Source organism: Macaca thibetana, chromosome 1, assembly GCF_024542745.1.
Source record: "Macaca thibetana thibetana isolate TM-01 chromosome 1, ASM2454274v1, whole genome shotgun sequence".
Lineage (NCBI taxonomy): Eukaryota > Metazoa > Chordata > Mammalia > Primates > Cercopithecidae > Macaca > Macaca thibetana.
Genome location: NC_065578.1, coordinates 107902580 through 107926620, shown reverse-complemented (window position 1 = coordinate 107926620; position 24041 = coordinate 107902580). Strand labels below are relative to the sequence as shown.

Sequence of the window (24041 nt, the reverse complement as noted above, 5' to 3'; positions counted from 1 at the left end):
AATCCTCTTACCTCACCTTCTCCCCCACCAGTAGCTTGAACTACTGGCATGTACCACCATGCCCAGCTAATTAAAAATTTGTAGAGATAGGGTCTCACTATGTTGCCCAGACTGGTCTTGAACTTCTGGGCTCAAGTGATCCGCCTGCCTCAGCTTCCCAAAATGCTGGGATTGTTTTTTGAGCACCCTATTCTCAGGATGGAATTGGGGTGGTAGTACTAATGGGAGAAAGAAACAGCTTCACCTCATGGGGGAAAACAGTAGTTTAAATGAGATGCTAGGCACAGGAGTCCAGAGGTAAGCCCCAGGCATGGGAGCTCTGCCACTTTAGGGACCCAGATGTCCATCTTGCATGTTGTGGCTACTTAGCATGCCACCCAGGAACAGAGAGATTTGAGCTCTGGCTACCATTTTCATATTCTAAAACAGCAGAAAGAAGAGAAGGGACAAAGGGCACACACAAGCCGTCTGGTAAGGCTTACTGTGGGTTGTTACACAACACGACTGCTTACTTCCTGTTGATCAGAAGGAAGTCTTCAGGCCACACAAAGGGAGGCTGATGTATTAGTCTATTCTTGCATTGCTGTAAAGATATAGCAGAGACTGGGTAATAAAAGAGGTTTATTGGCTCATGGTTCCGCAGATTGTACAGGAAGCACAGTGGCTTGTGCTTCTGGGGAGGCCTCAGGAAACTTCCAATAATGGCAGAAGGCAAAGGGTTGGTTTGGGGTGAGGTGTCTCACGTGGTGGGAGCAGGAGCAAGACAGAGTGAGGGGGTGGTGCTAAACACTTTTAAACAGATCTTGGGAGGACTCTGTGATGAGAACAGCACCAAGGGGATGGTGCTAAACCATTCACAAAGGATCTGCTCCCATGATCACTTCCCACCAGGCCCCACCTTCAACATCAGGGATTACAGTTTGACATGAGGTTTGAATGGGGACACAAATCCAAACCGTATCAGCTGGGAAATGTAGTTTTTATTTCAGGAGGTCATGTGTCCACTTGGTCTGCCAAGGAACAAGGGGAGAAGGAGCATTGTGGCAAATAACCATCTGTGCCACAGCTGGGACATCCTGACCAGTCTGGAATGGGGGCTATGCCGACGCAGAGTTGGTGCCTGGGAGAGGGCTGGGGGGAGTAATTCTCAAGCTGAGTTTCCAAGGGTTAATAATTAAGTAGATGGGAAGGGGATTTGGTGAGGGGGGAGAGAATGAAGGGATTCTGATGAGAACAATCTTTTAATCACATTACTTTGGTAAACCAGCTGTTTTTCCCGGAAATTTCTAATACTGCTATCAGACTTCCCTCATGAATGCTCAAAGGCGCACATGAACAAGAGATTTGTAGCCCCACCCTATTCCTGCTCTCAAAGGCCCTCTGTCCTCACCTTTCTAGATCTCCGCAGTTTTCACTCTAGAGTTCCCTTCTCATCATTGGTCTTCTGTGGTAGAGCCAAGGTTTCTAGCCAAGACCAGCCCTTTCTCCGATCTTTCTTGAAAGTTCATCAGTTAACTTTGTTCGAGCCTAATCACTGGAGCCCCCACATGGAAATATTTTAAGTGCTCATGACTGCCATGGGGGCTGGAGCCACTCTTTCCCATGGCCTTCCCGCTCTCTCTACGACTTCTGAACCTACGTTCTTCTTGAGAAGTGTGTCTTTCCCCTAGACTGGATACAGGCCTTTCTTTGACACTGAAAGGCTCATTAATACTTGAGGTCAGGGGTTGCCAAACATGCTTTTGGGGCTAGATAGTAAATCTTTGCAGGTGATCCAGTCTCTATCACAACTATTCAACTCTGCTTGAGTCAAAGCCACCACAGACAATGTGAAAACAAGTGGGCTCAGCAGGAGACAGAGTTTAATCTGCAGTCTTCTTTGAGAGAAGGTTCTCACTGCCACTGCCCACCTCCCAGACTAGATAGGAAATCTGCACTACCAGGTATTGAAACCTCTCTGGCCCTTGAGATCTGAATATAATTTGCCTCCAACTCCTATTTCCATAGTCTGGGTAACTCCAAAACTCTGAGACTTCTATGATTTCCTGAAAGCTTAAGTTATCACAGCACTGCCTGCTTTCAAGTTCAGTTCCATAGAAGTGAGATGTGAATCTCAGCCCCTTCTATGCTGCCCTGAGGCTTCTCAAACATGTCCTGCCTTACCCTCCTCCTCACCAGGCAGCAGCTCCCAGCTAACCTTCCCCAGCTGCCCTCGCTTGCCCCACCCTCTCCCCTCCTCTCCTGTGACTGCCAACCTCCCGCTCCACTTCACGCCCAGCAGTTCAACTCCCTTCAAGTGTTCTCAGCCCTCAGTTCCGCCAGTGATTATCAAGGGAGAACTCCAAATAAAGCCAATTTCCTCAACTAGAGTTTGGGTGCCAAGAACATTAAATCTTTATCTCGTCATGCCTGGTCCCGTGGAGACTGTGTGTCGAGCAGTTGACAGGAAGTCAGGGACTGAGCAGCGTCAGCAGTGGCAATGTGGTCTTTTGAAGACTGAGAACCATGGGTTTCTGCCTTCATGGAGAATGCTAGATGCTAACTACGGCAAACATGACTTATCATTACATATGTGAACCTCTTAAAATTTGAGACAGGTCTCAGTTGATTTAGAAAGTTTATTTTGCCAAGGTTGAGGATGCGCTCCCATGACATGGTCTCAGGAGGTCCTGACGACATGTTCCCCAGGTGGTCGGGGCACAGCTTGGGTTTTATACATTTTAGGGAGACATGAGACCTCAATCAATATATGTAAGATGTACATTGGTTCCATCCAGAAAGGCGGGGACAACTCAAGGCAAGGAGGGGGCTTCCAGGGCACAGGTAGAAGAGAGACAAATGGTCGCACTGAGTGTCTGATAAGCCTTTCCAAAGGAGGCAATCAGATATGCATCTATCTCAGTGAGCAGGGGGATGACTTTGAATAGAATGGGAGGCAGGTGTGCCCTGAGCAGTTTCCAGTTTGAATTTTCCTTTCAGCTTAGTGATTTTAGGGGACCAAGATATTTTCCTTTCACATATATAATGCACATCCTTGGTGATATCTAGACAAAGGGGACAGCTGGGAATATTGCTGAGGTCTAGCAAGCTGCTAGAAGCTGGCAGTCAGAAATGTGTATAGTAAATGTTAAATACAAGCTTTTGAAGCCAGCAGCATGTCTTATATACCTTTTATCTTGAAAGTTAACAATTCGTGTCCTCTATTTCTCTGTTGGGTTCTTAATGTTCCTGCTGAATTGCATATACTCTGCCTGCACACTTTTGCCTCCATTGCTGAAACGATCTCATTTCTTTCTGCCTGCTCCACTTCATCCTGTGTGCTAGATTCAAGCTATAATTAGTCAGATTAAGCTGTGATCTGATTTTATTGTCTTACCCAACAACACGACTCCCTGCTCCCACACATCACCCTTGACCCATCAGAGCCTTTGCTTTCACTGAACAGGCTCTGTGTGTTCTCACTGCTGTGTCCCGCCTGGCCTTGTAAATATGTGCTTTGCCATGCTGCCCAAGCAGTGCCTTTGGGTAGAAATCTTCATGGAACTGTACTTACAGAATTTTTCATTAATCCCACACCAAAGGAAACAATTTTACTTTAAGCAAAATGTGCAATGCTTCAAAGTCTGTTGAAATTATTTCAAATTTTAAAAATTACTGAAAAGATACAAAATGTGTTTTTCTTTTGGTGTAAATTTCATGAAATATATGTGAAATAGAAGCAGACAGGATCACTTGAGACAGGTAGACTTGACTGAATCATCAGACGTTTAAGGCCAGAAGGTGGCACACTTTTCCTATTTTAAGTAGCTGCACATACTCGCTTTAAGGATTCTCCAACATAAGATTAAAAAAAAAAAGATGCCAAAAATCTTAGGCATGCCAACTTTCTGCAGAGGTTTGAGATTTTCTGCAATGCATACACTAAGGAAAAACAGTGTTGAAATGGTTTGAAGATCTGCAGTGAAGTCAATTTCTTAAGAAATGGTTGAGGTGATACCTCAACCTAGCTGGGTAATAAATGCATGGGAAGGAGGTCTAAACATTCATTTGGGAAATTTTCTGACATTTCCTATTAAATAGGTTCACATGGAATAGAGATCACTGACCCAGGGAATGTCTAACTAAAGTGCCTGTTTAGGTTTCTTAATTTTTTTTTTTTTAGACAGAGTCTCATTCTGTCGCCTAGGCTGGAGTGCAATGGCATGATCTCAGCTCACTGCAACTTCTGCCTCCCAGGTTAAAGCGATTCTCCTGCCTCAGCCTCCCAAGTAGCTGGGATTACAGGCACCCACCACCATGCCCAGCTATTTTTTTTTTTTGTATTTTTAGTAGAGATGGGGTTTCACCATGTTGGTCAGACTGGCCACAAACTCCTGACCTCAGGTATCTACCCACCTCGGCCTCATAAAGTGCTGGGATTACAGGCGTGAGCCACTGCGCCCAGCCTAGGTTTCTTAATTTTTTGTTACACTTTGTATAATGTGGAATGAATTAACTCCACCAGTGATTTCCTACCTATCACACAAATGGAAGGAAAGATTTCATTATGTGCTGCTATGATAAGTGATGCACAGGTACAGGGAGCGAAGAAGTGAAAACAGGTGAAAGAGAAAGGGAAGGACAGACAGAGAGAGAGGAAGAAAATCACCAGGTGTTGAAGAAAGGTGGGCCAAGGTGAAACAAGAAGGCTGGGTCTGAGAATTCCATGCTGGAGATGTGGGCAGATCAGAGTCCTGCCAGGTTCTGCTGTGATCTGGTACAAAGTTATTCTGGGTGATCCTCTGTAGTGGGGAGGAGTGTGGAGGGTTTCCCATAGAGTGTCCATACCCTACTCTCTCCTGACAAGAGACAGGGTGCTTTCTCTTTAGTCACATAACCTTTTAAAATCTGCACTGTCCAGGGAGGCCCTGACAATCTGCAGAGAAGAATCTGGGTTCAAACTGACATTAAACTATAGTTCTTTATTAATATTAAATTGCTATTATAATTTGAGTATCAGCAGAGGGACACTGTTGGCATTGTTTTTGCTCTCTGAGGACATTCTGGTCTAAGGGAATAGAACAGTCTATACGAGGATATAGGTGACACTAAATACCATTTGTTAAGTGATGATCTTTAATAGTGAAAACATTTTTGTGGGTACATAGTAGGTATATATATTTATGGGGGGTATATGAGATATTTTGATACAGGCATGTAATGTGTAATAATCATATCAGGGTAAATGGGGTATCTGTTACTTCAAGCATTTATCCTTTGTGTTACAAACAATCCAATTATACTTTTTTTTTTGAGACGGAGTCTTGCTCTTTTGCCCAGGCTGGAGTGCAATGGTGCCATCTCGGCTCACTGCAACCTCTGTCTACTGGGTTCAAGCGATTCTTCTGCCTCAGTAGAAGAGTAGCTGGGATTACAGGCGTGTACTACCACACCCAACTAATTTTTGTATTTTTAGTAGAGATGGGGTTCCACCATGTTGGTCAGGCTGGTCTCGAACTCCTGACCTCCAGTGATCCGCCTGCCTTGGCCTCCCAAAGGGCTGGGATTGCAGGCGTGAGCCACTGCACCCGGCCCAATTATACTCTTAAAATGTACAATTAAATTATTTTTGCCTATAGTCACCCTTTTTTGCTAGCAAATGCTATGTCTTACTCATTCTTTTTTGTACCAATTAACCATGCCCACCTCCCACACCCTACCCCCCAACTACCCTTCCCAGCCTCTGGCAACTATCCTTCTACTCTCTATCTCTATGAGCTCAATTATTTTAATTTCTAGTTCCCACTAATAAGTAAGAACATGTGAAGTTTGTCTTTCTGTGCCTGGCCTATTTCACTTAACATAATGGTCTCCAGTTCCATCCATGTTGTTGCAAATGACAGGATCTCATTCTTTTTTATTGCTGAACAGTACTCTACTGTGTTTATATACCACATTTTCTCTATGAATTCATCTAAGTGTTGATGGACACTTAGGTTGCTTCCAAACCTTGGGTATTGTGAATAGTGCTGCAATAAACTTGCAGATATCTCTTCAATGTACTTATTTCCTTTCTTTTGGATATACACTAATAGTGGCACATTTAATAAGCATCTGTATGTCCAACACTAGAAATGAGTATATGTGTACAGATGCTATACAAAGGCAAATTTTGGCTTGATGGACCACTGAGTGCCTAGAAAGTAGCATACTCTTAACAATAATGCCCATGTCTTTCATTACAACCCAATAGAGTGTTGGTGTTATGTCCATCCTAGATTAGAAAATAGGTTCAGGCCAGGCGCATAGGCTCACACCTGTAATCCTAGCACTTTGGGAGGCCAAGGTGGGAGGATCACTTGAGCTCAGGAGTTTGAGGCCAGGTTCAGAGGAGAGTTTGTATTCAGACTCAGGTTTGTCTCACCCAAAGCCCAGGTCCATGCCACTGCATGGGCTGCCCCAGGATTCAAAGAGAAGTCCGCCACAGGGGGCGTTCAAATCTGTCCCATGCTCCCTGGTAATAAATAAAGAAACCCTCAGGGATAAGTTATTTTGGTCCTTTCATTTCTGTTTTCTTACCTTGGCACAATTTTCTGATGGAATCTTAACTGATACATTTTAAAAGATGAAGAACATCTAAACTTTTAATATATGATTTTAATTGAACATGTTCACCTTTACATTATTACAAACATTTTACAAATAAAAAATCAGTTTTTGTAAAAAAAAAAAAAAAAAAAAAAAAAAAAAAGGAAACATTTCCTGGATTATCACTGTATAGTTGAAACAAAGAAATAAAATATATAAATATGAAGATCATTCTCCAAGTATTAGAACAGAATACTGATGGAATCACTTCAATAAAGTTATTCATAAACATTTGCATGGTTACCCACACATTGTGTCATCTTCCAAAAAATCAAACACATGAGAGGAAGGGGAGCCTCAAATGAGATGTATCTAAATGTCTTTTCTCCATGGGATTTGGTCAATGCATATCAGTAAGATAATTTCTTTGCTATATATATAAGATAAACATTTGAAAATGCAGAATACATTGTGTAAATTAAAAATTTTGTCAGCTTTGTCGTATGGGAAGTAACTACATGGACCACCCACACAAATGTTTAAAATACACTGTGTATATATTATCTTACAAAAATCGCATATGTAAGGGAATAAGGCCTTTATTTCCAGAGCATCTTAACATAGGATTAATATAGGTATATTTATCTTTTATATTTTAGACTTCAAATTCTTTAACATCTCAGCTATTAACATTATGCATAGTACCTAAAACAACATATGAGTAGTGGTATAACACAATTTCAACTACAGTACTTGGTTGTATTCACATGACGTACCATCTAGAAGTGACCAAACAGAATTTCAGAACTGCCCAATTTAAAGACCTGTTAAGAAAATAAAATGCAACCCCGTCATATGAGCCCAGTTTGTCTCTCAGAGTGTTGCTACATATGCTGGAAGCCTGACACTTCGGAGTACGTACTTAAATGAAGTATTTGATAATAATGTCAGCTTCAGCTTGCAAAGTGTTCTAGTCAGCATAGAAATCTGAAAGCCTAAAATAACTTCTGTATGTTAATTAAAACTAACTGCTGTTTGAATTTGAGTATGTTTTATCTGGAGGCTAGCTGGAGATTTTTTTTCTCCCTTCTAGCAACCAATTGGCTAAGTGGTCAACCTCTGTGGCTCACAGTTTTGTAGAAAAAGCATATACAAAAGAAACTAGGCTGGACACAGTGGCTCACGCCTGTAATCCTAGCACTTTGGGAGGCCAAGGTGGGAGGATCATTTGAGCCTGGGAGTTGGAGGCTGTAGTGAGCAACGATTGTGCCACTACACTCCAGCCTAGGTGACCGAGCAAGACCCTGTCTCTCTTAAAAAAGGAAAAAAAAAAAAAAAAAAGTGAAAAAGAAAAAAGAATCCAGAGTTTGCATATTATTCTGATAGTGTTAAGCTGGAATGGGATGGTGGAGTGTGGAGTTTAGGACTCTTGGTCAAGACTTTTTCAAGATCATAAGCACTAATCCACATTAGCTGTTGGTATAAGCAGCCTTCAAAAACACCACAAAGGGGAGTCAACCATTCGAGTGTAAACTGATGGCCCAAGGCCTTCTCTGCCCTCTACTAGCCTTCATGACCTGTTGGGTCTCAGTGAGCAGCTCACGGCGCAGGAGGTGGGTCTCCTGACTGGCCTGTGCATTCTCCCAAACAAGATATTTAAGACTCTTCTTTATCTCATCACAAATACACAGCTTTGAAATACCATTAGTCTTTTTCTCTAGGATATAATTAGAAAAAGTATTGTATACATCTGCAAATTCTTCAACACTGGGTGATTTGAAATTTGACTTTAATATTTAAAAATACATTTATTAATAATCTAAATTTTCAAGTCAAATTTTCTAAACTCAAAACATAAACAGAAGTGGACTTATTATTTAATAAACAGATTTTTTCAATGGCTACATGGTTAAGATGTTCTTAACCATGCTCTCAGAAAAGGAGAATCAGAGCGTAAGGCAGACACTTAGGCAACCCTTAGCGAGTATTTTGAAAGGACTGCACTGAAATTTGAATACAAAGTGTGCCAATGGAACACAAAATAGAATAAAATGGATCCAGACTTTTGCTGACTACAGAAGACATACACATTAGTTCTTTTTTCTTCCTAATCAGTGTTTCTATTTATTAAAATATTTGTTATATTTACTACTACATAAATCAAGATGTATCTGATGGCTGCTAAGATTATAAAGGCATGATTTTTATGCTTTTCAAAATCTCTCTACTTTTTAAAAAGAATTCTGTACCATTTAAAATACTGAGAACCAGTCTTGTATAGAGAGGTGTTGGACCAAGGGCAGCCAAGGATGAGTAAGATGGGCACCGCCCTGACTGCAGCACCTCTTACATGTCTGATGAATGTTCTCACTAAACCCCACTTACAATCTAGTTTTATCATTTTCAAAACTGCAAAATCATCTGCACAGCACCAATAAAAATATAGCCTAGAAATAAATTTTGAAAATAGAAAAATATGTTTCTAAAAAATGTCATAATAAATATCTCTCTAAATAATATCTTCATATCTCTATAAAAAACTTTCTTTGATTTTTCCCATAATATATAATGAATGGATCAGTTCACGTGAAGACAGAATGCAAGTCTTTACCACTTAATTCCCTTGGTTAGGCTAAAATGTTCAGGTCATTGTTTTATCCTTAAAAATAAATCTTAAAAAATAAAAAGTATAATAACTCAGAACATTCTCTCTCTCAGAGTCTCTCTACATTCAAAATATAAAACAGGGTATCATCTTTTAAAAAATTCCAGAATCTCTTGGTTAACATAGTATTGGATTAATGCAGAATACCCAATCCTTGAAATATAAAAAACAGCAACAAAAGTCCTAATATTAACTATTCAAAATTTTCCAAACCTTTAAATTTGGATATTAAAATAATATAATTTCCTCCTTATTTTTGCCAACGTGAAAACACCTAGACCAAAGTCATTCTATTCTGACATATTGTCTTTCCTGGATATGACTTTGAAAGTAAGAATTGGGGAATTACTGGTTATACAGATTCTACATTTTTCTTCACTAACAGTGATTCCAAGAAAGTTTAGATCTTTCCACGTGGAAACTGTCATGTAAGGACAGAAAAACTCTAAGGTTTATCTGCTGTGCTAGTCAACTGGTATGGATCCAGTTGGTTCCAGACCAGGTATTCTTATTTTAAAAGCTATATTTGATGTATGTTATATTCTACTCTTGCCTCAAAACAACTAACTTTTGACACAGTGGAGAAGAAAATAGTACTTACAGAGAACTAAAATGGAAACCTACCAGTCCGCATCAGTCACGGCAAGCAGCTGTCATGCTGCTACCCACCACCACTTTGGAAAACTGTTAGCCTCAGATAAATCTGAATTTACATGGAAAAGGCTTCTCTGTTTCTGACCATATTACAATTCTCCTCTTTTTCTACATTTTGACTCCTGAAACCAGTAGACCTTACTATTCAGTGAGTTAAGACAGCTCTTCTGTTAGGGTGCCCAACACAGTGGGTGTTAAACTTATTTTGAGCCTTTTATGTAGTGCTTGGGGGCGATTCTGCAGTTCATCTAATATTAATGACAATTAACAATATATACTGCATAAAAACGGCATTACATCCATTCACGTATCTCAGACTGAAATGCACTTGTTATTTCATTTATGACTGATACATTGAGAATTATGAATAAGCACATCACATGTTTCAATTGTAGTCTAACATTTTCTCAAAGCATGAACACCCACGCTTTATACAACGCTGTAGGTAGTGTAATAGGGAAGATTTCCAGAACAGGAATTGTGCCTATCTTGACAAATCTATAGGGTTTAAGTTATATTCATGTACTGTCTCTCAAACTAAAAAAACCAAACCATAGAGCCCAAATCTATTGAGCAACTTGATCACAGATTTTTACACTTGAATCCTAAAATGATATTCTGATGTGTATAATGCTGTTTTCTCCACTGGGGTGTTCTAAAAGACAAAGCAGGCTTTTCATTATCATGTGCAGTGACCACAGAAGCCAGGTGCTTCCAAGGCACATAGCAGCACGGTGCCTGGAGACTGCCACGCAGATGTTCCCCTTTGGTGGCTGGTATAGGATGGTGGTGGGTCCTTCCAGAGAAGAAATCAGCATTGGCTTTCCTCTTGATAGTTGAGGTTCATTTTCTATTAAGTGCTTGAATAAAATGCCTTGATACATCAACTACTCACATCTTAAATCCACAGGGAAATGTTTTCACCGGCTTGACTTCTAGCGTTTGATCACAACTTGTTCATAAGCTCCAGACCCCACCCTAAAACAGTAGAGGAAAAAAACTTCAAAGTTTTGAGCTGTAGTGTTTGAAACTGTTTCAAGTAACCTTGTCCCTGGAGAGATGGGGCATTAGGTATTTTTCTACTAGATTTGATTTCCACAAGGTTTAAAGGCATCATGGATAGAAACTATGTGAAATATTAAATGTTTATAATTAATACATTGGATTAGTGTAGATCCTGATTCTTTTGCACTTATTCCCAAAATAATGTATTAGAATTTCCCAATTCTTGACCAATCAACAAACGGTGGCAAGAAATGCTCCTCAAACATGTTTATCTATCCATTCTAAAATCGGTCTCATCCAAGAGCATATGTTGACTCTGGCAGTGCATCAGGACTCCCACTGAGTTAATGATGATGGTCTTCAGCTGTCATAATATTGTGGTGTTTTCATGACAGGGTTTCATTCTGTTGCCCAGATGGAAGTGCAGTGGTGTGATTGAAGCTCACTGCAACAAGAACTCCTGGGCTCAAGCAATCCTCCTAACTCAGCCTTCCAAAGTGCTGGATTACAGGCATGAGCCACCATGCCTGGCCCATTACTGCCTAAAGTTATCACCAGGTACCCATTTCCCAATTTGTCAAGATGTCAGGGTATACCTTACTACTGGTCATTTCACCCTGAGTGTGCCTGAGTTTGGTAAGCCCAGAAGCAACCACCATGACTAGTGTCTCCCTTAATGACATTTTAAGAGGAAATTCTAAACAATGGAAGTAAGATAGCAGTGATTACTAGCCCACCATGGACTTGACTGGACTTCTCAGTTGACTGCCCAGAAACTCCTTTTCTCACAGATTCATTCTACAGAAGAAATAGGAACTTCCTCAACAGAATGCCAGTGAGCACCCATTCATACCTACAGAAAATCAGAATTTGAAGAAACCATGGTGGGCAGCACGGCACACTGGCTTTTAGATGCCCTTTTAAAAATGTTCTCCTCTGGCCATGATGAAGTAACAGGAACCAGACTTTCCCTCCTGCCTTATATAATTAGAAAACTGGATAGAATGAGTGAAATGACAGTTTGCACATACTAGACAACAGGCAGTGCAGGACTGTGGTCCCAAGAAACAATAAATAAATGAAGAGAGCCCAACAACCGCCCCAGCTAGCTGCCTGAAGCAGTTTCCTTCAGGATCCTCCGAGCCTGCAGTGCAGAGAGGAAGACCCCAAATACAGCCTGCTGGTCTCTCTGAGTGGAGGAGTCAGAGGTCAAAGCTCAGAGGGGCTGGGGACTAGAATTTGTAGATCAGAATAACAGAAGGAGGGGTTGGGGAAAACAATGGCTTGAGAATTCCAAATTTGATGAAAACTGTAAACCCATAGATGGAAAAGCTTGATGAACCCCAAGCAGAATAAACACAAGGAAAAACATACCAAGGCACATCATAGCCAAAGTGCTAAAAACCAGTAATAAACAGAAAATCTTAAAAGCAGCCAGATATATATAAAAGACAAATCACATACAGAAGAATAAAATAAAAATACAGACAGACTTCTTGTCAGAAAAAATTTAATGTCCCTAAAGACAAGTGGGCAGGTGCATGCAGGTCCCAGTGAGAAAACCCAAGTGGGCCAGGCTGTATCCTGGGCAACACAGCAAGACCTCATCTCCACACAAAGTTAAAAAAGAAAAGCTGGGCGTGGTGGCTCACACCTATAGTCCTAGCTACTCAGGAGGCTGAGGCAGGAGGATCACTTGAGTGCAGGAATTGGAGGCTGCAGTGAACTGTAATCACATCACTGTGCCCCAGCCTGGGCAACAGAGTGAGACCCTGTCTTTCAAAAATGAAAACCAAAAAACTTTACGTAAGTCATCTAATTTAATGTTACATCCTATGAGTTCAGTATCTTCTTTATCACTCTCATTTTATAGGCAAGGAAACGGAGCCTTACAGAGGTCAATAATATCAATCAATAGTGGAAGAGCTAGGACTTGACCCCAGGCAGTCTGATAAGACAGTCCATGCTTTTGATCATTTACTATTTAAATTCCTCTTGGTTGAAGGCTTGGCACAACAGCTCATGCCTGTAATCCTAGCACTTTGAGAGGCTGTAGTGGGAGGATCACTTGAGGCCAGGAGTTTGAGACCAGCCTGGACAACACAGCGAGACTCTGTCTCTACAAAAAAAAAAAAAATGCTGAGCGTAGTGGTACCTGCCTGTAGTCCTAGCTACTCAGCAGGCTGAGCCTGGGGTTGAAGATTGCAGTGAGCCGAGAGTGCATCACTGCACTCCAGCTTGGTGACAGGGTGAGACCCTATCTCTTAGAAAAAAATACCATTTGGTTGGAACTATATTTTCTGCTGTTCCTCTACTTAAATAAATAAAGCCCGGGTTTACTGAGTATATTATGTCATTTGCCCTTTAAAATTACTCCATGAGATAGGCATGGTTATTCCTACTTTTAATAACTAAAATTCTATTGAAGTTAAGTGATTTACTCAGGCCCCAAAAGTGGTCTGGCTAGGATGTGAACCCAAGTCTCTAACTCAAAAACGTATGTTCTCTCCATCCTTCATACCACTGTCCTTATAAATGTTACTTTTCTACCTGGTTCCTCCTGCTACTGGTCTCTCTTTGCTCTGATCTACCCTTCAAATAATAGCCAGTTATTTTTCTAAAATGCCAATCTGATAGGTCACTTCCCTGCAAGGACAGCCAATGGCTCCCCACTGTGAACATGAGAAGAAGAAACTTTGTTATGGCAAGTGAGGCCCTTTACAGCCTAGCCCAGAGATGCTTGCCATCCTCATGCCCTTAAATACCTGTTCACAACCCCCTCTCCTCAGAAGAACCTGAACTATGTTATATTATTAATGTGTTAAGTACAATGGGATTTGGTAAGATATAGTAAGATATAGTGGTTAAGTACAATGGGATTTGGACTCAAAGAGACATGAGTTTTAATCTTGGTTTTACCACTTACTAGTTTTAAGGCCTTGGGCAAATTACTTCTTCTTCTTCTTCTTTTTTTTTTTTTGAGACAGTCTCATTCTGTCGCAGAGGCTGGAGTGCAGTGGTACAATCTTGGCTCACTGCAGCCTCCATCTCCTGGGTTCAAGTGATTTTCCTGCCTCAGCCTCCCAAGTAGCTGGGATTACAGGTGCCCACCACCACGCCCAGCTAGTTTTTGTATTTTTAGTAGAGACGGGATTTTGCCATGTTGGCCAGGCTGGTCTTGAACTCCTGATCTCAAGTGATCCACCCGCCTCAGCCTCCCAAAGTGCTGGGATTACAGGTGTGAGCCACCACATCCAGCCTAAAATTACTTCTTTGTATCTTTGTTTCCATTAAAAAAAAAACACCAAACTAATTGTAGTATGTTGTGAGCACTGAAAGATACTATATAAGAATTGGATAAAAAAATATATATGTACCTGTGCTTGGCATATAACTAATAAATGCTCAATGCTACCTATAGTTGCTATATGTTTATTATAATTATATATAATAACTGTACTTATAAACTCATTCTATTTGTTCCCATTACCAGGAGTATTCATATTCATCATATTCACCTTATAAGTCCCCCACTTATTTTTTATTCTCCCAAAGTCTCTCTTCAAGTGTGAACTCTGAGGTCCCGTTTCTGTTCTCTCAAACTTCCCTCTACTTCTCTCTATTACAGTATTTATTATAATGTTACGATTTTTAGTTTGTCCATCTCATCTGTAAGAAAGAGTCAGACAGTAAATATTGTAGGCTTTGTGGGCCACAGAGTCTCTGTGGCACCACTCAGCTCTGCTACTGTAATGCATCAAAGCAGCCATAAACACTATACAAATAAACAGGCATAGTTGTGTTCCAATGAAACTTTATAAATACAGGCAGTGGGCCAATTTGGCCTATGAGCTATAGCCTGCCAGCCCCATGTGCTAGACCATAAGCCGGCAGAGGGTAAGAGCTTGGTCTTTTCTACTTGCATTCTTACCCAGAAATTGGCCCAAGAAACAGTTACTGAATTTAATGAGCAGATGAGTCAATTAAAGATCTAAATAGTGTTATATCTTCTGTAAATCCTTTTTCACATTACTCCCTGGAAGTAGTTTTATATGTCTCTCTCTTACCTACCTATGATATCTGATTGTAGTTAATTGTTGATGTAGGTTTTTGCTGTTAGTCTATTTTTGAGCCTTGTAATGTGCTGGACAAATAGGAGGTACTCATTAAAATGAGTATTAGTAAAAGAAATGAATGCAAAATTCTTTTAGGTTTTGAGCATGAGAGAATAAAATAACTGTCTTGGTCCAAGGGGCTCCCCCCTGAAACTGTGACTCACTCTGTAGTTTTGCAGGGACTCTACATAAATATGACATGGAATGGAATTAGGGGTGCACAGAAGTGTGGGGAGCAGGCTGTAAGGAGCAAGGGAGTGATCAGAATTCCTACACTGTCCTTGGTGTCTGTGCTCACTGTTACCTGCTGCAGTGCTGATAATCAGTGGTAAGTTTGGCAGGTGACTTTTCTTCATCTGCATCTGAATAACTAGCAAAACGGTATTTGGTTTTCAGAACTTTTCTTAATATGTATGGCAGTGGGGTGGAGAAAAGGAGAGTACAAGAAAGGTTAACAGCAGCTTAAGTTGCTCAGTGGCTGTGTAACTGCTCAGAAAAGATAACACCATTGACTGAGAATGTAATTTTGCTTTGCTCTTCCTAAAATATCAGACTAGTGATGTACAGTGGCACATGCCTATGGTCCCAGCTACTCAAGAGGCTAAGGCAGGAGGATCACTTGAGCTGAGGAGTTTGAGGTTACAGTGATCTATGATTGCACCACTGCATTCCAGCCTGGGAAACAGCACTGTCTCTAGAAAATAAATTAATAAAAAATTAATGTTTTAAAAGACTATGTACTCTTTTCTAAATGTGCTTTTATATTGCAGCTTTCCCAATGGTCTACTGGTCCTTGACTAATACACTTTAAAAATACTTCTAAGGAAATTAAAAACTAATTTATAAAATATAATGTCAAACATATCCAGAATAAAGGAAACAGAGCTACGCTAAGAGCTGTAACTCTTCTTATGTAACTACTGCTGTGTTTCCTAGCTTCAGCCTAATATAAACTTTGCAACCATCATCCTCTACTCATGATTAAAAAAAAAATTAGTCTATATTTTAATAAGACACTATTTGTACTACTTACCTATTTGGAAGATGATGACTGCCAAAGGTTGTACTTCCCCCAGGACCCACAAATAGCCTTAGTCCTTCTTCTGCAATACACATTTAAAATGTTTGTTACATGCACAATTATTAGACTATTGTCAAATAGTATTGATATTGTCAAATAGTATTGATATTGTAATAATCCATATTTTACAATTCAGTTTATTAAAGAAATAACTTAAAAACCAAAGTTACATACACATGTTTTAAAATAGGCAATTTAAAAGATACTCTAAAGGTTATTGCTCACCAACTTTTCTAAAGCTCTTTTTCTTTTAGCTGAGTAATGGAGATAGCTCTTCCTACAAATTTCCATAAGTAAGGTTTAATTATTTCTCTTTATACCCAGCTACATAATGAAAATAAGTCCATTGTTAAGTGCTTTCTATTCACATCAACATGAGTAATTATATCTTTCAAATTGGTGGCATACAAATTTTCAGTTTCAGTGAAAATTCTAAGGAGGGAATGAAGGATTCCATTATTCACTATTATTGTTCTAAGACCACCTCCAAATTACAACTGTGGCTTAAAGCACTTGTAACAAAAGCAGATGTAGATACCTATCATTAGGTATACAAACATTGTAGACATCTGGGCATAATTAAAAACACAATACATGTTTTATTTAAAATTGATCACTTTTAACTAAAATGTGTTTTTTCTAAATTCAATAATCATTCTCATTAATAAATGAGTTATAAAGTTATCTTGAGATTTTTATGGGCATGAAATTTACTATACAAATATGCAACAGTCATATCATGATGTTCTGAGCCTCTTTACTGCTGATTACACAGATTACAAAAACCTGGATTACAGGAATCTATGCTTAACAGTTATCTACACACCTTCAGCACTGGAATCAAGGCTGAAGTCTTGACTTTGTAATATTTTCTCCACAATGTCATCTGCATCCACCCTGGTGTCATCAACTCGCTTCAGCTGAGATTCTACAGAATCTTGTTTCACTGGGCATCTTTGAAAAGAATTACATTTTTTCCTTTTTATTATGTTATGAAAACAAAGTTTTTTTAAAATTAAAATTTATTCTTTAAACTAAAAGGATACCTGTTGAGTTTTTCTGAAGCTGTATCTTCTTTATCAGCTGTATCAAGATTTGGCTCAGTGATTTTCTGCTCGATTTCATCACATGGCTCTAGAATACTTTCAACTCCTGTTGATGTGCTTCCCACTGAGGTATTTCTTCTGTGGCAGAGCTCAGAGAAACTAGATGACCGGGAGTGACATGTGCTATACCCTGTCAGAGAAAATCACCTTGGATATCATACTCATATCAAACACTCTGCAATCTGACATCCTTCCCCCACACCACAGCAGTTTCAAGTCCCTTTGGAACAGTAAGGAATTCAACTTCACTGTTAGCCTCTACCTGATACTTTTGACTGCTGGCTTGCATAGCTTGATGTTCTAGAATGTCCACAGGCACCAAGTTCGTCTGGAACAGAGGCACTCTTTGCTGAAAGATCTGTAATATGTCATAACATGATGTCATTCTTATTGCCAAAAAGTGAACGGTCAGCTTGTATTCTAATCTGCAGACTTTATAAACTCTGCCAAGTTCATTATCAAAACAATAAGCTAAAAAATGAGAGATATCCTTTTAAGTCAGTACAATGGAAATAACTGTATTGCAAGAAATACAAAGTATTTAAATACCTTAGTATTATATTTTTCATAACATTAAAAAAATTATTTCGGTCCTTATTAGTTCAGTCCATGCAATAAACTCCTGTTTTTCAAAACATTTAACAGCACTCTATCTTAAAACTGCTATAGTTTTAGTGTTCAGTATTCTCCAATAAAAACGACTCTGATGTATTCTTTTTTTTTTTTTTTTTTTTTTTTTGAGACGGAGTCTTGCTCTGTCACCTAGGCTGGAGTGCAGTGGCCGGATCTCAGCTCACTGCAAGCTCCGCCTCCCGGGTTTACGCCATTCTCCTGCCTCAGCCTCCCGAGTAGCTGGGACTACAGGCACCAGCCACCTCACCCGGCTAGTTTTTTTGTATTTTTTAGTAGAGACGGGGTTTCACCGTGTTAACCAGGATGGTCTTGATCTCCTGACCTTGTGATCTGCCTGTCTCGGCCTCCCAAAGTGCTGGGATTGCAGGCTTGAGCCACTGCGCCCAGCCTGATGTATTCTTATAAATATTCACAAAATTGGTAGGTTTTAGTGTGGTTTCTAAGCAAATACTGCTTCCTTAAAAATCCATCACAACAACAAGCTACAGAGTACTCTATTACTTTAATGTTAGTGTTGCTAGTGCTAGGCTGTAATTTGGGCAATATCTGTGGCTTAAATCAACACAGCATGGGATGTTGCACTGAGAATAAAAGTTCTTAAGAAAGTGATTATAGTATTCAGATTCAAAGTAAATGTACAAAAGGCAGTGTCAAAGCCATTTCTAATAGTTTCTGATTATGTGTATATTCCAGGTGCCAATTATATATTTTCAGAACCAGGCTTCTTCCAGAGAATGCAGAACTGTGACCATTTTCCCTAGGGCACAATCATATTTGGAAACAAGAACCGTTTTTAACATAGAAGCAGAAGGAAAGCAACTAACATAGCTATTATAGCAACCATTCTATAAATGATATTGCATGCAGTTGGACCAACAAATGCTGCAAAACAAGGAAGCTACTGGAGTAACCTGGTCCTTCTGCAAAGGTTTCTCATTGCTGGACAGAGTATAAGTGGCCCAAGCATCTCTACAGTGGTCCAAACCCAAACATGCAGCAAAATCTGAACTCAAAAAGTTAGTTCATATCAAGAGTTATGCAGCGCTCTTTACTTCTGGGTTTGGCTCAGATCTTAAGTCATCCACATATCTTCTGGTTTTCAAAATTTATTCATTCAATCAATATTTATTAATATTTTATCAAGTCAGGTGCCTAATACTGTACAAGGTATAGGAAGTACAAAATAAGTAAGACAAAATACATGCTTAGAGTTTAGAGGTAGAAGCAAAACTTATACAATGTGGTAAGTACAAAAATACAAGCACCAAAAGGCAGCTGTTAAGAGCTCCAAAGGACAGTGCATCTGACACAACCTGGTAATGGGGGAAAGACCTCACAGAGGAGGTTAACCCCAGGACTTGAGCAATGTTTGGGAACTTCTGAGCAAGGAAAAGCACCAGGAAGAGCATGCCTTGTTTGTAGGGAAGCAGATTGTTTGGTAAAGTTGGCATATAGGGTAGTGTAGTATAACAACTGAGGGCAAAGAGGCTAGAAAGATGAGTAGATGCCTGTTGATGAAGAACTTTCTATGAGTTTAAAGAAGGAAACAGTTCAGTGGCTTCAAGGAAGGGTGTGACATGATCAGATCTACATTTTGGGAAGAAGACTTTGGCAACAGGATAAACGGGGGGCGTATGAGTGAAGGTTTTCATAGTAATCCGGCTGAGAGTGAGAGATGTTTCCTAGGTACAAATAGCAGGACTCAATAACAAAGCAGAAGTTTGTGTCAGGAAAACTGAGGTAGAAAAGACAGGAGGAAAAGGTAGGAAGACTTGTGCTAGATATGCGGAATTAGACACCTAAGGATGCCTATTCAACAGTCACTCAACATCTACTGTGTCCCGGGCCTTCTGCCGGAGATACAGAGATAAATAAGACCTGATCATGAAAAACTTAAGAGTCTGGCCGGGGAGAAAGAGAAACAGATGAATTTCAGTGTAACATTTGGTATGAAGTGGACCTTTCCCCAAAGCATTTGATCACATTTACACCAAACAATCACGTTTACATTTATGTGACAGATAAAGCCAAGGGTATAGATGGCATTGCTCAAGGAAGTGAGGGGACCAAACCCTGTGGAACATCAATATGTAAAGGGAAGTCGGAGGAAGATGAAGAAGACTCTAAGAAGCTAGAAAAGGAAAGGTCAGAAAGGAGCTGAGGGAAGAGAAAGCGTCAAGAAAGAATAACTGGCCATCAGATGAGACCAGAACAAATATCCACAGGAGTTGACAATCATGTATCTGGGGATAGCATCAAGAGAGGGCAGACAATGGAAGCCAGATGGCTACTGTGTTCAGGAATAAATGGTATATTATTTCTAGAAGTTTTGGCTATAAGAAATGTGTGGTACATATATCATCTCTTGCTGATCTCTCTCTCTCTCTCTCTCTCTCTCTCTACACACACACACACACACACAGAGAGAGAGAGAGAGAGAGAGAGAGAGAGAGAGAGAGAGGTCTCTATATATTTGGGGCAGGGTGGGGAAAGACACAGAGCATGTGAGCACATGTGCCAGCCTGCTGGAGCCTAAGGGAGAGCAGTAGATAGAGAAGGATGTAGGGCTAAGGAGTTTTTGTTTTTATTTTTTCAATATGAGAAAGAATTCAGAATATTTACATGCTGAAGAGAAGGAGCTAATGGAATGGTTACAAGTTCCCAAAAGATCCACTGATCCCAAAACAGGACATTTCAGAGTCACCATTATTTATAAGAAACCATATATTTGCATATTTTAAAAGGTAGTGAAAGGGTTAATTATATCACTTCACCTTTCTTTCCCTTCTTTCCAACAATACATCCTGTTCCCATAATACTGAAGACAGAAGGAAGCTCCTAAGTCCTTTTCCTCCTGTGACCTTGACATTTTCCCCACCACGCTTTTACTTCTGGAGCAGATTCTGACTGCTGCCAGAAGTGTGCCTGGAAATGTGCATCTCAAGGTGTGGTCAGGGACTAGCAGCATCAGGGTCTTGTGGGAATGTCTTAGTAATACAAAACTTCAGGCTCTAAGCCAGATCTACTGAATCAAACACTCTGGCTGCTGCGCCCGCAACCTGTGTTTTCACAAGCCCTCCAGGTGACTGATGCACACTAGGGCTTGAGAACCACTGACAGAGGGAAAGCGATTCATGGAAGAGGAGCAACACCTGAGAGGCAGAAGTTGCTTTACAGAAGTTGCAGGGTAATGGAATAGGAAAAATGGAAAAAATCCTGTAGTATTCTGTTGTACTTGTGGGGGGTAGATGCATACAGTGATGACCGGAGTGTCATTGTAACATCTAGTTTTTAATCTGTCAGAGCACAATACTTTAGACTAAATAAAGCACTGGACCAACCAAGAATTACATAATTAAAACTGCTGATTCTTATTGGCCTGTTTCAAGTCAAATATCCACACAATTTTAAATCTGGAAGGGCTTTGGGAATTTTTAGGGCATCAAGTAGTCTCTCACAAATTACAAAACCAGTAAGCCACACATCCATACCTGCTATTCCAAGATGCACTTTGAGAGTCTCTCCACCTTTTCTATCTTCTTGCAAAGATTCAGATTCGCCAGCAATTGGTATAGACATTGAAGTGGAGGGAGGCCTGTAAAAAACATTTGCAAACTGGAGTTGTGGGGGAGCCTCAAAGTTGGCAACACAGTCATTGATTGGTAAGCTGAGGAAGCCCTGGCATAAACTGCTGGGTAATGTTACCCCTTTGAGGGTGAAAGTCATAAAGATCAGCAGATAACGTATAAGCATCTTTTCAAATTTGAATACAATTCATAAGAGAAAAAGGTTTTTTTTTACATAACAAGAAAAGGGCATTGTCTCCATAGAGTCCTAAAAAGAGAGGCCTCTGTCAGTGTGAACCCGGCACTGGTCAAGGGAGTGTTGCTCTAACTGTCAACTCAGGATGGCACGTTTCAGCTGAGGAAGGCAGCGCCAAGCCCTTTTGAATCAGGCTGGGAGGAGAATGCCTCGTGCCTCCTGCTTTAGAGCCTGTGTTCCCTGGCTGGCTCCACTTGCTTCTTGAATAGTATCCACGGTTTTATCTTCTACCTTCATCTCTGTAAACAGTTCATCTGCCCAGGGAGAGTCTACAGAGAGGCCCAGTTGTTTAGATTTGCTTTTTGGATTGGATTCTCTGGGAGTAGTAATGGATCTATTTTCATTGGTTAATTCAAACTCTTATTCCACATAAAAGCTGTGAAGCAAGGAGGTGTAAGTTTAATTTCAAACAGTTTTTTTTCCTTTAAAAAATTTTGGCCAGGTGCAGTGGCTCACGCCTGTAATCCCAGCACTTTGGGAGGCCGAGGCGGGTGGATCACCTGAGGTCAGGAGTTCCAGACAAGCCTGGCCAACATGGTGAAACCCAGTCTCAACTAAAAACACAAAAATTAGCCAGCCATGGTGGCGTGCATCTGTAATTCCAGCTACGCAGGAGGCTGAGGCAGGAGAATCGCTTGAACCCAGGAGGCAGAGGTTGCAGTGAGCTGAGATCGCGCCATTGCACTCCAGCCTGGGCGACAGCGAGACTCCGTCTCAAAAAAAGTCTATTTTTTATTTTTTTATTTTTGTAGATACATAGTAGGTATATATATTTATGAGTTACATGAGATATTTTGATATAGGCATGCCATGCATAATAATCACATTAGGGTAAATGGGGTATCCATCACCTCAAGCATTTATCCTTTCTTACAAACAGTCCAATTATACTCTTATTTTTTACTTATTTATTTTGAGACAGGGTCTCGCTTTATCACCCAGGTTGGAGTGCAGTGGTGCAATCATGGCTCACTGCAGTCTCCACTTCTCCAGCTCAAGTAATCCTTTTGCCTTAGTTCCCCAATTAGTGGGGACTATAGGCACACAGAACCATGCCTGGCTTTTTAAAAAAATATTTAGTAGAGACTTAAAAATTCTTTTCTGTAGAGATGGGGAGTTCTCCCTATGTTGTCCAGGCTGGTCTCGAACTCCTGGGTTCAAGCAATCCATATGCCTCAGCCTCTCAAAGTGCTGGGATGACAGATGTGAGCCATGGCACCCAGACTCTTTCAGTTATTTTAAAATGTACAATAAATTATTGTTGACTGTCGTCATCCCATTGTGTTTTCTTTTTATCATAGGGATTTTTATTAGAAAACATCCCTAACCTTATAAAAACTTTTTTTTTTTTTTTTTGGTAGAGACAGGGTCTTGTTATGTTGCCCAGGCTGGTCTCTAACTCTTGGCCTCAAGTGATCCTCCCACCTTGACCTGAAGTGCTGGGATTACAGGTATGAGCTACCATGCCCAGCCAATCCCTAACCTTTTGAGGCTGATATTGCAGAGGAAAACCACATCTTCCTAGAAACTATCCCTTGGTGACCTGAGATAAAACAGGGAGGTGGTTGAAGGAATAATGAAGCTGATCTGCTTTATGGCAATTCTTAAATTCTTACCCTGTTATCTTAATGGAGTTCTCAGGCTACTCGGATTCTTGGGGATAGAGACATTTAAGATTGTTATTAAATCTACTGCATTTATTGACTACTTCCAGCCTAGGATCTCCTAAATTCTAGACTTAGATACCCTATTGAGACACTTTCAAGTATTTGTCCTTGAAACTCATATATATGAAACTCAGTATATACCCAACTAAACTCATGTTTCCCAAAACCTGCTTTCTTCTTTTACTCTCTCTGTAAATGTCATTGTAATCCACAAAGTCATCAAAACTAGAATTATGGATATCACCTCTGCCTCCTTCCTAATAACATTTTCCCATATCCAATCAATTTCCAAATCCCAGATCCTCATTTAGTATTTTTCCTACTTATCATCTCGTTTCCATCTTTACTAATTACTGGAGTTTTGGCTTTGTACCTTTCTCCGGGCTGACTGCAAGGGTCTCCTTGCTGGTCTGCCAACCTTTACTCCATGCTACTGTCACTGGTCTTTCTGAAACATGCCTCTGAACATGTTACTCTCTTATTTAAAACCCTTCCATAGCTTCTTCGGCATAAAACTCAAATCCCTTAGAATTTGCAGTCTGGCCTAGACCTGCCTCTTGGATTACCAACAGCTATATATATTTTTTTCTTTTTTTTTTTGAGATGGAGTTTTGCTCTTGTTTCCCAGGCTGGAGTGCAATGGCCCGATCTCGGCTCACTGCAGCCTCTGCCTCCTGGGTTGAAGTGATTCTCCTGCCTCAGCCTCCCGAGTAGCTGGGATTACAG

The 24041-nt window shown here is 40.3% G+C and overlaps 2 protein-coding genes across 2 annotated transcripts in view; both read right to left on the bottom strand.

Annotated features, from left to right (window-relative positions):
• STXBP3 (syntaxin binding protein 3) overlaps nt 1-24041 on the bottom strand; it is a 186488-nt gene that overhangs the window by 162332 nt on the left and 115 nt on the right. The gene's annotated exons all lie outside the window — the stretch shown is intronic.
• Nucleotides 6617-24041, bottom strand: part of EEIG2 (EEIG family member 2) — a 74644-nt gene continuing 57219 nt past the window's right edge. The window contains exons 6-11 of the mRNA XM_050746521.1: nt 21318-21421; nt 17456-17551; nt 17134-17323; nt 16914-17041; nt 16040-16109; nt 6617-10864 (exon numbers count right to left, since the gene is read on the bottom strand). Coding sequence (XP_050602478.1) covers nt 10822-10864; nt 16040-16109; nt 16914-17041; nt 17134-17323; nt 17456-17551; nt 21318-21421 — 631 coding nt within the window. The 3' untranslated portion in view covers nt 6617-10821. The remainder of the gene's footprint in view (nt 10865-16039; nt 16110-16913; nt 17042-17133; nt 17324-17455; nt 17552-21317; nt 21422-24041) is intronic.